Source organism: Typopeltis vanoorti, chromosome 10 (genome assembly GCF_054136105.1).
Source record: "Typopeltis vanoorti isolate ZY-2024b chromosome 10, IOZ_Tvanoo_1.0, whole genome shotgun sequence".
Classification (NCBI taxonomy): Eukaryota; Metazoa; Arthropoda; class Arachnida; order Uropygi; family Thelyphonidae; genus Typopeltis; species Typopeltis vanoorti.
Window position 1 is genome coordinate 42,898,654 of NC_143558.1, and position 19,283 is coordinate 42,917,936.

General features: G+C 35.5%; 1 protein-coding gene across 3 annotated transcripts in view; it reads right to left on the reverse strand.

The window, feature by feature from the left end:
• Xpd (general transcription and DNA repair factor IIH helicase subunit Xpd) overlaps positions 1–19,283 on the reverse strand; it is a 475,287-nt gene that overhangs the window by 424,697 nt on the left and 31,307 nt on the right. For all 3 annotated transcript variants that reach the window (XM_090399654.1, XM_090399651.1, XM_090399652.1), the window contains exon 3: positions 13,360–13,437. In XM_090399654.1, the coding sequence (XP_090255780.1) occupies positions 13,360–13,437 (78 nt within the window). The remainder of the gene's footprint in view (positions 1–13,359; positions 13,438–19,283) is intronic.

Genomic DNA, 19,283 nt, shown 5'->3' on the forward strand with positions numbered 1-19,283 from the left:
CCACAATGTTAAAGGTTCTGCAATCTCTTGTGTATGTAGAATTAAAGGGAAAAAAATTCTCTTGGTTCCCACATATAATGATATGTTTTATAAAATTTTGAGCCTAAAAAAATGGATGAAAACTTATTTCTCCAGATAGTCAAAATAGACATGCCTATGGCTAAACCTCAGCAGTCTAACACTGAGAGGTGTCCTTGGCCACAACAATATGAAAATGCCAAACTTCAGTGAAGACCGAACTTCAGTCTGCAGCAACCAAATCCTCACACTTTCACATTTGTGGGCCTGTCATTAATAATGGATATATCCTTCCCAAGCCAATAGGACATTAAACCATCAGATAACACAGTGTTAGGAGTGAATAATACATGCAAGGATAGAGGTGTGATACCCACATCCCCTTGGAGGTGGTGCTACACATTAGGCTGCAGTTGCATTTCATCACTTAGTATAATACCACTACTCTGTTTACTGGAAGTTTACTACACTACTTTACTGGAAGCCAGAAAGAGACATAAACCATGTTTAGATAACAGACCTGGTTTATTTTTCTCTCTTTAAGAAGGCAATTCGAATGATGTTTTCAGTTACATCAGACATCACAGACAGATCCAAATTTTCCTCTTTGAGGCATATCTTTAAGAGAGTTGTTCTGCAGACCAGCTATTAGATATTGTTTAACATATGTTGATGCAATCCGGTCAACAGCACCAATTAATCTTAGCGCATGTTTGTGTTTATAATGTGTGTAAGGCAAAATCCAGAGTTCATTCCAACTGGTGCAATAACTTTAAATTTAATTAAACTTAATTTTAGAATCCAGGAAACAACTGATTCAAGTACAAATAAATATATATATATATAATCATCATTTTTTTTATTTTGAAAAATCTGAAAACAAACCACAACTCAACATCACCAGAGTTAAAGATCGGTACTATCAACGTAAGAAGCCTGAATGGCAAAGAAATGGAGCTAGCTGAGGAATTGGTTAAGTACCAGATCGACATAATAGGGGTGACTGAAACAAAAAAGACCAAAACTGGTGAGATCTTTCTGAGCAATAAATACAAAATGTTATATTCAGGCAATGACAATCAAGGAAAAGAAGGAGTAGCCATAGTATTCAACACAAAATACGAGGCTAATCTTCTTGAATGGCAGTCAGTCTCAAGTAGAGTAATGTGGGCAAATATGAGAATGGGGAACTGGACAATGAGACTTATTTGTGCCTATGGTTCCACAGAAGGCTCTACTAAGGTAGAAGTGGAGGAATTTTTTGAGGCTTTAGAAAGAGCAACTGACACAACGAAAAAGGAAAAGTCGGTCATTGTTGGGGATCTAAATAGCAGAGTAGGAAATGATTATGAGACATACAAAAATGTTGTGGGAAAATTTGGAGAAAAGAGCAAAGCTAATAACAATGGCAAATATCTGTTGGATTTCTGCTCAGGACATGGACTGGTTATTACTAACACCATGTTCCAACATAAAAATGTGCACAAATTCACATGGAGAGAAGAGGCAAGGAATAAGAAAAGTCTCATTGACTATGTTATTGTTGATAATGATGTTTTCTCCCTGGTGCAGGACACCAGAGTGTACAGAGGATTTGAAATTGGAAGTGATCACTATTTAGTCTTGAGCAGGATAAAATTGAATTTCATATTGAAAAGAATAACATGAAAGAAAGAAGCGAATAAAAGTTGAGCAGCTCTCAGATGTGAACTGTAGAATAAATTACACAAAGATTATTGAATCAAAAATGAAAGAGTTTGAGAACAGGAATCAAATCTTGGAGATTCAGTGGCAAACTCTGAAGAAAACATTGATTGATTCTGCCGGAGAGGCATGTGGTGAGGTTGTCTGCAAGGATAAAAAAATCAGAACCCCCTGGTGGACACAGGAAGTTAAAGAGGCAGTGAAGGAAAAGAAGAAAGCATATCAAAAGTTCCTGTCAAATAAGTCAGCTTGTGCTCTTAGAGAATATAGAGACAAATGCAAGAATGCTAAACACTGTGTAAAACTAGCTAAACAAAAGTCATGGGAGGACTTTGGCAAGAATATAGAAAATAAATATCAAGAAGGTGGCAAAATATTCTGGAGGTTGTTGAAGAAGCTTAGGAATGGAGGAAAGAGTGCTGTAAAAGGAGTTAGAGATGATAAAAGTGACATGAAAACAGGAAAAAAAGATATCCTTGAAGTATGGAGTAATTACTTTGAAAAACTGCTAAATGATGTATATTATTTCTGGGAAAACTCCCATGTTACTCCTCTTAATAAACTATTATAATTATGGCTATTTTGCCTGCTTCAGTTTAGGAGTCCCCCTGTTTAAATGTCATCACTGCTAAATGAAACAAGCAGTGATGACAGCACAGTGGTAAAAAAACACTGACCAGGCACGCAGTCAGGAATACATATCCATACTTGAAGTAGAAAAGGCCATGAAAGGCTTGAAATGTGAAAAGGCAGCAGGAGTAGATAATATTCGACCAGAAATGCTGAAGTATGGTGGTATAAGAGTCTTACAGTGGCGGCACTGCATAGTTCAGAAAGCCTGGACAGAGGGACGAATTCCCGATGATTGGAGTAGAGCTCTCATAGTACCCATATATAAAAAGGAAAATAAAACTGAATGTGAGAATTACAGAGGTATTTCCCTACTGAGTGTTCCTGGCAAGATCTATGCAAGTATACTTGAGAAACGGTTGAGAAGAATTGTGGAAGAAAAGCTTGGTGAAGAACAAGCTGGATTCAGGCCAAATAGAGGCTGTCAGGATCAGATCTTCACTTTAAAACAAATAGTCGAGAAAGCACGGGAATATAACAAAGATCTGTATTTAAGTTTTGTCGATTTGGAAAAGGCATAAGACAAGGTGCCAAGAGAGAAGCTACTCAATACGCAGTGTCAATGGGGCATTATATCAAGCAATACTTAGTCTTTATTTGAGTTGTAAGTCAGCAGTTAGAATTGAAGGAAGTACAGGAAGATGGTTTAATGTTAAATCTGGAGTGAGACAAGGATGTACAATATCCCTTCTATTATTCATTATCTATATGGATCACATTATGAAGGAAAGTGGTATTAAACATGATATCAAAATTGGAGATGTTAATGTCAGCTCTTTGCTTTATGCGGATGATGTTATTCTTCTAAATAAATCCGCTACAAGTCTGCAAGATTCTCTGACTAAATTGAATAGCTGTTGTAATAGATATGGTATGAAGGTCAGCAATAAAAAGACAAAGACAATGAAAGTAGGCAGAATCATTGAAAATGTCAACTGTGTTGTGAATGGAGAACCTGTGGAACAAATAAAACATTTCAGCTACTTAGGCACGATTTTTACTGAAGATGGTAAATTAAATATAGAAATAGACAACAGAATCAGCAAAGCTGGTATGGTGGGAAGTCAATTGAATAAATTCATATGGAATAAGAGAGAAATTAGTCAGAACACTAAATTAGCTGTATACAAGACTTTGTTCAAACCAGTTTTAACTTATCGATCTGAGAGCTGGATCAGAAGTAAAACACTTGACCAAAGACTAGAGACCACAGATATGAGAGTCCTGAGAAAGATTAGACGTGTGAACAGATGGCATCAATGGCAATATCATATTAAAAACGAGGATATTAGGAAAGAACTTGACATTGTCAGCATCCAGGAATGTGGTTAGCAAAGCTAATCTCAGGTGGTATGGTCACTTAAACAAAATGGGCGAGGAAAGATTAGCAAAGCAAGTGTTCTCTGCCAGGTTGGCAGCAAAACGACCCAGAGGAAGACCAAGATATAGGTGGATTGATAAGGTACAAAGTGCCTTAGACGATAGAAATATAAGATCTGATAATGTTGGAGTCTTGACAAGTAACAGACTGATTTGGAGGAAAATTGTAGATAGGAAGTTAGTAATGATGTAATTTTTTTCACATAGTACTATCATATCCTGTACACCCCTTGAGGGTACATGGCAGGAATTTGATGATGATGATGATGATATATATATTAATAAAAACAAACACTGATGACTAATAAAACTTTTGATACCTCCATTTTATAAAAACAGAAGATATTCTCAATTTACTATTCTAAAGATAGTAGCTTTTGCCTTTTCGGCAAAAGCTACTATCTTCCACAATCTTACTACCCATTAAAAGTGTTGTTTGAAACATTTAAAATTTAAAACATTTAAAACACCATTTTACTCTTAGGAAACCCACTATCTTCTGCCATGGAACTTCCACTAAAGGCATCAAATTCAAAAGATTAATCGCCCTTCCTATTAGGCAAAACAAACCATGTTCTGCAACTGATCTACCAGTAAAGGCAAGGATTTCAAAAGATATTTTGCTCTTCCTCTTGGGCAAAAGTTACTATTCAACAATCTTACTACTATTATAAGCAGTGATTCAAAAGACAAATCACCCTTCCTCTTCGACAAGCGCTACTATATTCTAACATCTTACTCTCACTAAAAGCATAGACGTTAAAATAAAAATCGCTATTCCTGTTAGGCAAAACAACCAACTCTGGCCATCGAACTACCACTAAAGGCCATGTGATTTAAAAAGTTTAATCACCATTCCTCTTTGGGAATTGGCAATCATCTTCTGCCATCTAGCTCTCAGTGAATGCAGTGATTTAAAATGATCATTCACGCTTCCTGTTTGGCAAAAAAAAAACATATTCTGCCATTGATCTACCAGTAATAGCTGAGATTTTAAGAGATTAATCGCTATTCCTCTCAGGCTAAATGAATCATCTTCTGCCATCAATCTACTAGTAAAAGCAGTGACTTAAGAAGTAAAATAGCTGTTCCTCATCGGAATGTAGCAACCATCTTCTGACATTGAGCTACCAGTCATGAAATGATAATGTTTCAGGGATGCAGCGGCTTACAGTTAGAAGTAACGACCAGCAAAGAACTCTTTAAAATTGCAGAGTGGGCAGGTGAGAAGAAAGTTACCTTAGCAAAAAATCAAAACAACCTGTAACAGTATTCCTAAATGGGGAAGATTTCAAGGTAACCAAGTGAGCTAAAATACCTAGGAGTAACAATAAATGAAAAATTCACATTCAACGAGCACATCTCATATGTTGCTGTAAAAAGCTCACAAATAGTAAATAAACCTTCTAGCTAAGTTGTCAAGGATTAAGTGAGGATTAGGCCAATGAGTGCTGAAAACAATATATACCGGAACTATACAACAATTAATAATTTATGCTATACCTGCCTGGAAACGTGCACTAAAATCAGAGGAAAAACTGACAAAAGCTAAACAAAATTCTATGCCTTATAGCCATACATATAATTAAAGGATAAAGGACAATATCTTTTGAGGCAGCTTGCGTTATTGTTGGTCTAACGCTGATCTGCCTGAAAATGCAAGAATTCTCTCTTATATATGAAGTCACTTCCAGAAGATATAACGAAAATTCCAACATTGATCCAAATTGCTACGAATATCTGCTTCACTACAGTAGGTGGTCTCACACAGCAAAGAGAACATATATTTAGAAGGAAAGCTCTGAAAGTGACGATTTCCATATATGCACTGATGGAAGTCAGTGCATATATGGAAACCGAAGGGAACATCGATTGTTCTTTCATTGCATATAACAAACAGTCCATTATACAAGAAAGCTGCTCTAGACTACATCCCCTCTGTTCCAACAACCAAGCAGAACAACTTGCTATAGTTCATTCACTCACATATCTCTGGGAATTAGAACTCAACACCTCTCATCAAAAGACAACAATAATTTACAGTGACAGTAGAAGCACTTAGATGGCATAAAAAACAGAATAACAATATAGTGTTAATAGAACAGACAAGAAATCTGGTTTGGAATTTCACTCTAGAGGGATGGGAAATCAAGTTCTGCTAGGTGAAGGCATACTGGAGTAGCAGGAAACAAGAGAGAGAATCAGCTGGCTAAAGAAGTGGCTAGAAACAAATGACTAGAAATGAGTTACCAAAAGTACTTGAAATCTGCTATAAAAACACTTGCAGAAGAAAGAAGCCTGAACTTGTGGGAAGAATAGAAAACATAAAAAAAAAACGGATCAACAACAAAAGAATTCTTGCCAAGTATCAGACTCTGGTACTTGGCAATTTTGCAGCCAAAATCATGCCAATTCTCCAGGTTTAACCACACTACAAATGGGACATGGAAAACTACCTACACAGATTCCATATCCTGGAATCCCTATAATGCATTTGTTGTCTGCACCTTCAACAGACTTGGATCACATACTTTACAACTATTAGCTACTGGACTCCATCCAGATGCCCCTAATACAACACGTCATCACTTCTGGAGACAAGCGCCCAGTGTCAAAACAGAGACTTATCCAAAAGTATTACTCAGAATTAATTAAATTTGCCAATAAGATCACCCCTCCAGGCATACAGAAATCTTTTGGAAAAATTTGAAGAAAAGTGCAAAGCTAATAATAACAATGGTAAGTGCCCATTAAATTTCTGCTCAAAATATGGACTAGTCATCACCAACACCATGTTCCAACATAAAAAGATATGCACTAACTCACGTGGAAAGTAAACAGAAGAAAAAAACTTGCTGACAATGATATATATCTCCACGCTGATTCAGGATACAAGAATATACGAGGGATCTGAAACCAGAAGTGAGTGATCCTCACTTAGTTTTAAGCACAATAAAAATGATCATCATGCTGAAATGAAAACTACAACAAAGTTTAAAAAAGAATCAAAGTTAAGCAGCTTTATAGATGAACTGCACATTCAACTATGATCATCAACAATTTCATGATATGAATCCACCTCCCATGGATGTTCAGTTTACAATGAGAGTACTACATATTAAATTTACATTATTATTAATCTCCTATCAACAATTTTCCTCCAAATCAATCGATCACTTAGATAGATTGATTGATTTGGAGCAGGAAATAGGCAGAAACATAGAATGCAGCTGAAGGTTTCTATGCTCCTGCCTATTTTCATAGTTTTGGTCTTTTTATTGCTGATTTTCATGCCAAATTTGTTACAGCTACTATTCAATTTAGCTAGTGAATCCTGGAGACTGCACTAGATGTGTTCTGGAGTAAATCATCTACATCAGGGCTGTCCAAAATACAGCCCGTGGGCCGGATGCAGCCTGTGGGCCGGATGCAGCCCATGATGTGATTTTGTGCGGCCCACCTGTGGGTTTTGATATTCACAAACAAAAAAATAAAATAACAATTCGAATCGAATGCGTATTAGATATTTTAAATCTATCATTAATCTGTAATCTCACTGTTAGTAATTTTATTTGGTGTTTTTATATCACTATATACACACATGCTTTACAAATATTAGATGTGTCAAAGAAGCATTCTTACCATTTTGTTCCAACACACATACTCTGGGCATTCACAGGGAACGTGAGCATGCAATTAGTGCACAATTAGTGTTGTTCATTTGTTCAGCTATCAAGGATGTGTCACTGCTGCTCACCAAATTACTAGATATGCATTGTGATTTATTTCCGTGTTATCTTTAGTAATCTACTTCAACTTAATAAATTCTATTACAATATATTTATTTCATTGACAGATAATTCTTTTGTAAATTTACTGCAATTGGAACTACAAGCATCAAAACTGATATAGGTACTTTAGTAAATGAAGCCGATTTGGCAGATGTCTTAAGAAAATACAGAGAAAAATTTACGAGATCAAAGCTGAGTGTAAAAACCAGCTAAATAAAGGTCATGGGAAGACTTCAGCATGAATACACAAAATAAATATCAGGTAGGTGATATAATATTCTGAACTACTGCAGAGCTCTCAGTAAAATGAAATAAACAATTATTGGTTCTTGTCTACTGTTTCAATAAAAATTTTATAAGCACAATGACTTTTCTTTCTTATGAAATTTCCAAAGTGCTTGCTAAACCTAACTAATGATAGGACTCTCCAAGTAATTTAACACATGTACTGTATTTATTATTCCAGATGTGGCCCTCGGATAAATCTTTTTTTTTAATGCAGCCCTCGGATTACTTAAGGTAGGATAGTCCTGATCTACATAAAGCAAAGAGCTAAGTTTGGCATCTCTGATTCTAATATCAGGCCTGACACTTTCTTTCAGAATGTAATCCATATAGATGAAGAATAAGAGTGTCGATAATGTGTATCCATGTCATACCCCTGATTTTACATCAAACCATCTATCTGTATTTCCTTCAGTTCTAACTGACTTACAACTTAAATATAGCCTATGTATTCCTCTGTATAATGTTCCATTCATCCCATATAATTGTAGTGTTTTGAAAAGCTTTTCTCTGGGCACTTTGTTGTATGCCTTTTCCAGATCTATGAAGGTTATATACAGTTCCTTGTCATATTTCCATGATTTCTCAGCTATCTGTCTTAAAGTAAAAATCCAATCCTGACAACATCTATTTGACCTCTTTTCAAGTATACTTGCATTAATCTTAAGTGGAACTTAGCAGAGAAATGCCTCTGTAATTCTCGCATTTAGCTTTATTCCCTTTTTTATAGATGGGTACTATGAGAGCACTACTGCACCTATCGGGAATTTGACCTTCTGACCAGACGCTCTGAATTATGCAGTGTAACCACTTCAAAAATCATATACCTCCATGTTTAAGCATTTCTGGTCAAATATCATCTACTCCAGCTGCCTTTCCATATTTCAAGTTTTTGACTGCTTTTTCTACCTCAAGTATTGATATGTACTCCTCTTTGCATTCCTCCTGAAAATTTTCTTGTACAGTTCTGTCACTGCTTGGTTTGTTTAACAGTCTTTCAAAGTAATTACTCCAGACATCTAGGATATCCTTATCTTCAGTTTTCATGTCGCACTTATCATCTTTGATTCCTTTTAAGGTACTCTTTTTAAAGTATACTCAACTATAAAAATATAATTCAAAAAGAAAAAGAATAATGGAAGACTTTGAAAACTTCAAAAACAAAAACCAAACTTTTCAGTCTCAGTGTCAAACTTTAAAGAAAACAATGACTGATTCACCTAAGGAGAAAACAGGTAAAACGTTCTTAGCAAGTAATTTGCCAGATGTCTTAAGAAAATACAGAGAAAAATTTAAGAGATCAAAGCTGAGTGTAAAAACTAGCTAAACAAAAATCATGGGAAGACTTCAGCAAGAATACACAAGCTAAATATCAGGTAGGTGATATAATAATCTGAAGTCTATTAAAAAACTTACAACAAATGGAGAAAAGAGTATATTCAAAAAAAGCAGAAATGTTCCCCTGTTCCTCAACTTCCCCTTAGGACTGGTTGAGCCCTCCTAATGAGGGATTAAGTACTGTATCCTGTGCATTCATGGGCCAGTTTGCCTGCTTGTTAGATGAAAAACCCAGATGAACTGGGGAAAAAACCTGCTGTCTGCAACCTTGGACTGACTAACTAGAGATATTCTGGATATCATCATCACCAAATTCCTTGTGATTAGCCTAATGACTATGCGCTTTGCAACCATATGTCTGGGGGAAGGAGTGGCCTATGTTCGATTCCCATCTATGACTTGAGATGCTTAAGGATCTTTCTCAGCCATAGCCAAGTTAGTCGGTCCAAGGTTGGGACAGCAGGTTTTTTTCCCCAGTTCATCTGGGATTTTCATCTAGCAAGCAGGCAAACCGGTCCATGAACGCACAAGATACAGTACTTAATCCCTCGTTAGGAGGGCTCAACCAGTCCTAAGGGGCAGTTGAGGAACAGGGGGAAATCCCACACGAATGAATAAAAATAAATCAAATTCCTGAAATGTGCCCTCAAGGGGGCGTTACAGGATATGATAGTACTACATGAAAAACTTATATCATTACTAACTTCCTATCTACAATTTTTCTCAAATTCAATCTGTTACCTGTCCAGACTCCAACATTATCAGATCTTATATTTCTGTCTTCTAAGTCATTTTCACTGTATCAATCCATCTATATCTTGGTCTTCCTCTGGGTCTTTTTTCCTGCCAACCTGGCAGAAAACACCACCTGAGATTAGCTCTGCTAACACGTTCCTGGATGTTAACGATGTCAAGTTCTTTCCTAATATCCTTATTTAATATGATATTTCCATTGATTCCATCTGTTCACACCCACTAATCTTTCTCAGGACTCTCATATCTGTGGTCTCTAGTCTTTGGTCGAGTGTTTTACTTCTAACCCAGCTCTCAGATCCATAAGTTAAAACTGGTTTGAACACTGTCTTGTATACAGGTAATTTAGTGTTTTGACTAATTTCTCTCTTATTCCATATAAATTTATTCAGTTGACTTCCAACCATATCAGCTTTGTTGATTCTGTTGTCTATTTCCATATTTAATTTACCATTTAAAAATTGTGCCAAGGTAGCTGATGCCTATTTTTATTGTCTTTCTCTTGTTATTGTTGGCATTCATACCAAATCTATTACAGCACTTGTTCAATTTAATCAGGGAATCTTGCAAACTTGTATTGGATTTATTTAGAAGTATAACATCATCCGCATAAAGCAAAGAGCTGAAATTAACATCTTAAATTTTGATAGCAGATTTAATACCACTTTTCTTCATAATATGATCCATACAAATAATGAGCAAGAGAGGGGGGAATAATGTACATACTATATTTCTTTAAAATCCATAACATCATACTATAAGTAGTCCAAGTATCATGTGCTGAATACAGATCTTCATTGTTAGGTAATATCTTAATTAAAGTTCATGAACCTATTTGGAGATCTTGAAGACTTGGAAGCGGCTTTAAATAAAACATTATCTAAACGTCGAAAAATATTAGGACAAGGGTCCTGTTCAGCTTTAATTAAGATATTACCTAACAATGTACATCCTTGTCTGACACCGGATTGAACATTAAACCATCTTCCTGTACTTCCTTGAATTCTAACTGCTGACTTAAAACTCCAAGAAAGGTTAAGTAATGCTTGATATAATGTCCCACTGACATCATATACCTGTAGCATTTTGAATAGCTTTTCTCTTATCAATTTGTGATATGCCTTTTCCAGATCTACATATCTTTGTTATATTATCATGATTTCTCAACTATTTGTCGAAAAGTGAAAATATGATCCTGACAGCCTCTGTTTGGCCTGAATCCACATTGTTCTTCACCAAGCTTCCCATCAACAATCCTTCTCAACTGTTTCTCAAGTATTACTTGCATAAATATTACCAAAAAGGGAAATACCTCTGTAATTGTCACATTCAGTTTTATTTCCCTTTTTGTATATGGGTACTATGAGAGCTCTACTCCAATCACCTGGAATTCGTCCCTCTGTCCAGGCCTTCTGAACTATGCAGTGCAGCCACTGTAAGACTTTTATACTTTCATACTTGAGCATTTCTGGTCAAATATCATCTACTCCAACTGCCTTTCCACATTTCAGGCTGTTGATGGCTTTTTTTTTACTTCAAGTATGGATATTCCTGTTTGCATGCCTGTTGAGTATTTTTTATCACTGTGCTGTCACTGATTGTTTCATTTAAAATTTTTTTAAGTAATTACTCCATACATCAAGGATCTTCTTCAGTTTTCATGTCACATTCATCATCTTTAATTTCTTTTACACTCTTTCTTCCATTTCTGAGCATTTTCAACAGCCTCCAGAATATCTTGCCACCATCCTGGTATTTATTTTCTATGCTCTGACCGATGTCTTCCCAAGACTTTTGTTTAGCTAGTTTTACACACTGTTTTGCTTTCTTACATTTGTCTCTGTATTCTCTAAGAGCACAAGCTGACTTATTCACCAGGAACTTTTGATATGCTTTCTTCTTTTCCTTCACTGGCTCTTTAACTTCATGGAGTTTTTATTTTTCTATCCTTGCATGCAACCTCACTACATGCCTCTCTCATTGATTTAATCAATGTTTCCTTCAGAGCTTGCCACTGAATCTCCAAGGTTCGGTTCCAAACTCTTTAATTCTTTAATTCCAGTTCTCAAACTCTTTAATTTTTTTCTTGAATAATGTTTGTGTATTTTAGTCCAGTTCTCATCTGAGAGCTGTTCAACTTTTATTCACTTTAAAACTTTCTTACATGTTCTTCTTTTCAATGTGAAATTAATTTTATCGTGCTCAAGACTAAATGGTGATCATTTCCAATTTCAAATCCTCTGTACACTCTAGTGTCCTGCACCAAGGAGAAAAACATCACTATGAACAATAACTAGTCAATGAGACCTTTCTTATTCCTTGCCTCTTCTCTCCATGTGAATTTGGGCACATTTTTATGTTGGAACATGGTGTTAGTAATAACCAGTCCATGTCCTGAGCAGAAATTCAACAAGTATTTGCCATTATTATTAGCTTTGCTCCTTTCTCCAAATTTTCCCAAAATATTTTTGTAAGTCTGACAATCATTTCCTACTCTGCTATTTAGATCCCCCAACAAGGACCAACTTTTCCTTTTTCACTATGTCTGTTGCTTTCTCTAAAGCCTCAAAACATTCCTTCACTTCTACCTTAGTAGAACCTTCTGTGGGACCATAGGCACAAATAAGTCTCATTGTCCAGTTCTCCATTCTGATATTTGCCCACATCACTCTACTTGATATTGCCTGCCATTGAATACTATAGCTACTCCTTTTTTTCCTAATTGTTATTGCCTGAACATGACATTTTGTATTTAATGCTCATAAAGAGCTCACCAGTTTTTGTCTTTTTTGTTTCAGTCGATCTGGTACTTATCCAATTCTTCAGCTAACTCCATTTCTTTGCCATTCAAGCTTCTTATGTTGATAATACCGATCTTGAACTCTAGTGATGTTGAGTTGGGATGTGTCTCAGGATTTGTTCCAGTAACTGGCTTTTCTCTGTTCACCCTGGTTCCCCTTGTGAAAACAATGATGTCCTTGTGTAATTGGGTGATGCACCAGCCAGCAGGAAATCCTGTCATGTTGTACTATAATTTTAAATTGTGGTTTAAGCCAATAAGAATACAATTTGGTTGGCTAAATCCCAAATTGGCAGCCCATTCTCTTTCGTTCAGTATCCATACCTAACACAGTGCACCACCAGAAGGTGAGGATTGGACATTAGGTCAGAAGCTCTGGTTGGTTCTCTGCATTCCTTTAAAGGCTATGTAGAGGTCTCCTCTCAGTTATATAGCTTTGACCCTTATGCCTCATAGCCAAAAACCTATGCAGAATAAGTAAATGATGATATGCAACAATTAATGTAAATGAAAATGCAAATAAAAATTGGTTAAGAGTGGGAAAATTATCAGAAAAACAGAATCTCTCATTTAACAGTAATAACAATAGTGAACAATAACTGGCAATCAAAAAATGGAGATGGAGCATTAATCTAAATATATTAATAAAAATGTACATACCCTCTGATATGCTAATATAAGCGACAAAAGAGATACAGTCTTCCCTGTTCCTGATGGCATTTCCAAACATCCATGACCCTAAAAATATATAACTTACAAATGAAAATTTAGAGAGCAAAAAAAATCCTTTATAACACATTCATATGTAAATGTTTATAATTAAAAACATTTTTTTAAAGAAACAGTTTCAGTCTCCTCCAGAGGAATCCAAAATAGAATCTACTGTACTGTACCTCTTTCAATAATCAGTAATTAGGATTTTTATCCTGTTTTTAGTGAAAGAAGACATCCATAGGCTATTGCTATTTGCTAGTTTGCTACATGCTGTTGTACTTTTGGCACCTGCACACATGTATACATCTTGCAAAACAAATGAGGAAATAAGAAATTCTAACTCCATGAATAATCAGAGGGATATAATTTTGAATTCTTGCATTAAATATGATAATCATCTGATCATCCATAAAGTAAAAAAATTAACTTGGTTAGCTAGCCGTACCTGCAAGTAGAATGGGTTTTTTTTTTTTTTTTTTTTTTTTTTTCCCTGTTAGCCTTTTAACAGCATTAACAATACCACAGAAGAAACAAAATAAATTTATTAACAATTTATTAAGCCTACTGATATTTCACTGGATTCAAACCAGTATGCTTATAGAGCTGGCTTGGTTGGTAGAGTGGTTAGAACCCTAGACAGTATTCAACTAAATTTGAACTAAATTTGAATCCTGCCCAGGGCATGGATGTTTGTCACTGTCTTTTACCTTCATACATTCATTCATACAAATACACACATTTGCCCAATATGGACTGGATGAGAGATGTAGACCCAACTCTCCCACAATGAAAGAGGTCTTCACTCAGCAGAAGGGAAGATACAGACTGAATATCATCATTCTCTAAGTTTTAAAAGAGGTATACCGTGAGTAGACATATCAATACAAAATTAATAATGGAAAACTCACATACAAAGATTATTTAATAGTATAATTTTTGCCATCTTCAGTACATTTTAAGCTCAAATTAAACAATAACTGACAATTCCAAAAAGCACCACCTAAGTAGCTGGTGTAAGATAACTAAAAAGGTCAATAAATTTCCTAACAAAAAAAAAAAATAATAAATACAATAAAGTTAGGAAAGATTACCTGATTGATAAAGTACTATATCTGCCATAAAGAGGATAGACGTAAGCTGTCAGATCTGTTTAAGTTAAGAGAATGAAGTAAAGTTTCACATATTTCTTTATAAAGGCTTTCCATGAGAAACCAACTTTTGTGAAGGACTCTCGTCTTTCTCCAATGAACTCTATGTCTAGTGAAGATGGCATGTTCTGCAAGTCCAAACTTTTCAGGTTTAAAGTATTCAATATAAGATTGGTGTGTTCTTCTAGCCGAATAGAGGCAGATCTGTAGTGTCCCTGCGAGAATCATCATTCTCGCAGGGACACTACAACAAAGTATACATTGTAATAAGTGAAACTATATCAGAATACACAATAACCAAAGTTCTAGCATGGAAGAAATAACCTATGCTTTTAAGATAGAGATCAGATCTTAAAATTGCAGTTCATTAAAGTATGGATTACTATGGAACAATGCTTGCTGAAACCAGAAGTTCTTCACTGCTGCTGCTGATTCTAAAATTAGTCTTTCATATTTGTAAGTTTCTAATAAATATTATTCATTCAACAATATGTGATTATTAAGTTTATTCAGTAATAAGTAAAGCTGAACCAGAATACACAAGAAACAAAGTTTATCTGGAAGACACAGCTTATGCCTTTAAACTGAAAATCTTGAAAAACTGAAAATTAGTTTCCCAAGTCCTTCAATGCTGCTGACTAAAAACAGTCTTTCAGATTTGTAACAGTTTCTATTAAGATTGTTGTTTTCTTTCAATTAACCTTCTATGAAAAGGGATATTACAATCTGAAATCATACTTTGCCTTAATGGTGGTAGAATATTTTTATTTATTTCCTTATTTTCCTTTTCAAGGCACAAGTTAACATACCTCCTTATTTACCCAAATTAAGGTCAATTTGAAAGCCCTTTAATGCAAACAAGTATGCCAAAGAATGGAGTTTATCCACAGTTGAACAGCACAGGTGGATACTAGTTAGATGTGTGGTTTAACAGTGGTGTGAAGATTGTATTTATGTCGTATTGTACTGAGTCACATCAGAATATATGAAATCATCGATATCTTTTTAGAGACACACTGGATATGTGAAGCAAGTCCTTTAATGCAAACAAGTATGCCAAAGAATGGAGTTTATTTACAGCTGAAAAGCACAGGTGGATATTAGTTAGATGTGTGGTTTAACAGTGGTGTGAAGATTGTATTTATGTCGTATTGCACTGAGTCACATCAGAATATATGAAATCATCGATATCTTTTTAGAGATACACTGGATATGTGAAGCAAGCCCTTTAATGCAAACAAGTATGCCAAAAAATGGAGTTTATCCACAGCTGAACAGCACAGGTGGATATTAGTTAGATGTGTGGTTTAACAGTGGTGTGAAGATTGTATTTATGTTGTATCGTGCTGAGTCACATCAGAATATATGAAATCATCAATATCTTTTTAGAAATACACTGGATATGTGAAACTGGAAGAAATTTACTATGAATAGGGGGCATGAGAATTATTTGTAGGCTTATTGTTGGTGATGTATGACTGGTTTTCTTGCAGTTGTTTTTGAACAGAATGTCCTGTTTGTCCAAAGTAAGAGAAGAGGAAATCACATTAGACCTGGTAAATACCATGGTGGAAGAGAGTGGCTGTTTATCTTTTGAAGAGTAATCAGGAGACAATATTGTAAACCAGAAAGTATGTGGGAACTAAATTGTATCTCTGAAACTGATTCAGAGAATCTGTGATGTACAGAATTAAAACTTACCATACAGGATCTGAGTTCCTAGGGATAAGCTTGTAAGTGTCGCAGATGCATTTTTCACTTTTGAGGTGAAGGCGTTCTGTAGCATGATACATTGGATGGTATAAGTTCTAGTTGAAGATTCTTGGCAATGGAGAAAATAACATGCTCTAATAAGTAGGGATTTGATTTTGTCCATTTTTTTAAATGAATGGGGCTAAGTCTTCTATGTAACAGCCTATGATTGTGGGTTTCCAATGAACAGATGTCAGTATTCTAGATGAGGATGTCTACGAAGACTAAATTTTCATTCTTTTTCCATGGTGAAGTCGAAGCAGGTGCAGGCTGTTAATCTTTGTTATGAAGGCAGGTACAGATGCTTCAGATTCAGACCAAATGGCAAAAACATCATCCACAGAAATTACCCAGAAAGAAGGCTGAAGTTGTATTGAGAAGGATGAGTCTTCAAGATGTTCCAAGGCAAGTCAGGAAAACGGTCTTCTCCATAGCAGTACCATCGATCTGTTTGTAGAGTTTGTTTCTAGGGATGAAACAGTCTGAGTGTATGACAAAGTTGAACAGTTCGACTATGTCTGGAGAGAACTCAGAGGCGTAGCTAGGGAGGGGTGGAGGGGGCGGTCTGCCCCAGGCAGCTTTGAACTTTTTTGAACTTTTGCAGTTAATTCTAAAATAGTCTCGAGAACTCCTTTCCAAATATTGTAATACTACTGTGAATTTTCCTCACAATTGCTGTAGGTGTTGCTAATTGTGAGAGGAGTTTTTCTAAATAAAATAGATTAAGAATTACCTACATTATTATGAAATACACTTCGACAATGTCATTGACAAAACAGAAAAGCAAGAAAAATAACATTTTAGAATGTTGAAATTAAAGTTTTACTTCAAAAATAAACATAGTGTTTTAATTTATTTTCCTATATGTCGATTTGACATTTTGTAGTATTTTTGGTGTGTATTGAGAGGGCAGAAAATTCAGGGACCACCCTGGGTGGCAAAAGCTCTACATAAACCACTCTCTACTCCTATGATAACAACTGGAAAGTATCAGCAAGAAGTATACTAGTAAATAAGAACTGAATATCAAAACTGACCATGATGTCAATAGCCTCTAAGGAGAGGTTTTTAATTTTTGACAGAAATTGTGATGAATTTTTTTATGAAAGTTCACAAGTGGCCTACAGTAGTACTTAAGAAACAATATACGAATCTGAATAGATGGTCGGAAGGAGAATCAATACAGTAGGCTACAGGTCTGAGAGGAACTTGTTCTCTGTAGATTTGTAGTAGGCCATAGAAATGAGAGGATTCTTCCAAAATGGATCTTCAGTTTTTTTTATGATGTCCTCCTCCCAGCAGGTCACTTTATTGAGTAGAGAATTCAGTTGTTGATTTGGCTATTAGTAAGGTTTTGATCAATCTCTTGGTAAGTAGTTGTATCTTATAAAAGAAGGGAAATTTTACTAATATACTCAGGAGTGTCTCTGACCACTGCAGCTTTTTTTATCTACTTTTAAAGCCTTGATTACGCTGAACACAAGGTTGGGGGGGACAGTTTGGCCAGTAGCAGACAAAAATTCTAGCCAGAGTTTATTAGCATCATCACTTGACAGGGCGGATAAGTTCCTTTCAATGTTAAGAAGGAAATCTAGATATAAATGTAGAATGGGCATCATCAGATCCTTATCGTTAATAGAGAGCATGTTATCTGCTCTAACTCCAAGGATTTCCCACTAGAACCTGACATCATCCAATTCATCATGGTACACAACAACTTCACATAAAAGAAGATAAATGCATACACTTGCAAGCTTGTCCGTAGGAACCTCGACCCTGTAGAGTGAGACCAAATCCCATACATCACAGAATTTCTGAATTAATTTTAAATATCATTAAAAGATACAATTTAGTTTCGCATACTTTCCTGTTTACAATACTGCCTCCTGGTTACCCTTCAAAAGATAAACATGCCCTTCTCTCCCTCCCTGGTATTTAGCACGTCTAATATGATTGCCTCTGCTCTTACTTTGGAAACAGAGAATGTTCTGTTATAAAATGACTACAGGAACACTAGTCATACACCACCAACAATAAGCCTAAAAATTCTAGCCTGGCACAGAATGAAGTGGACACTGATCACAATATCCTCTGGTCCAATACATGCTTGATACACTGGTGTCATTTTAAATTTAAGTGGTTGCTCAAGGAAAGTGTAGAAGCACTTTTACACTGCCCAAACTTAAACTGGAATGGAATGACTGTCTACCAAAAATTTTGAAGTTTCCTCCTGATAAATGACAAGCAGTACCTCCCTCTTTTTTTTTTCCGTAATTTAAGTATTATGTTTTTTATTTATTGAAATATTTTTTGTATTTTATTTAACATATGTTGGATGTGTGTGTGTGTGTTGGCACATGGCTCATATGTGAAAGGGAACAATAATCCAATTTTGCGCTCGACCTTGTGAATTTGCTTGATGTCCTGTTACTTTCAAGCTGAAATATTTGCATTAATAAATCATTATTATTAATTCATATGCCTACATGTTTCTAATAATCTAAATTCATCAAAAATGTAGGTAATATGTCAAGGCCACGATATGAAATAGCAAACACATCATCACACTAGTTTTGAGTGTGGCTATACTAGTTACACTCAAATCTGGAACAAATCTCAACTCAATAACAGCAGAGTTCAAGAATGGCATCATCAACATAAGCATCAATGGAAAAGAAATGGAAATAGCAAATGAACTATAAGTACCAGATTGAGATGAGAGGCATAACCAAAACAAAGTTATCTTCTTTGTTTCGGTTATGCCTCTCACAACAGGTGAAATTTTTTCAGAGCAACAAATACGAGATGTTATATTCAGGCAATGAAGATAAGGGAAAAAGGAGGAGTTAGCTATAGTATTCAACAGCAAATATAAGGATAATCTTAAATAGCATGCAGCAAAAAGTAGAGTGGCATGGACAAACAGAATGGGGAACTGGGCAACGAGACTTGTTTGCATCTATGGTTACG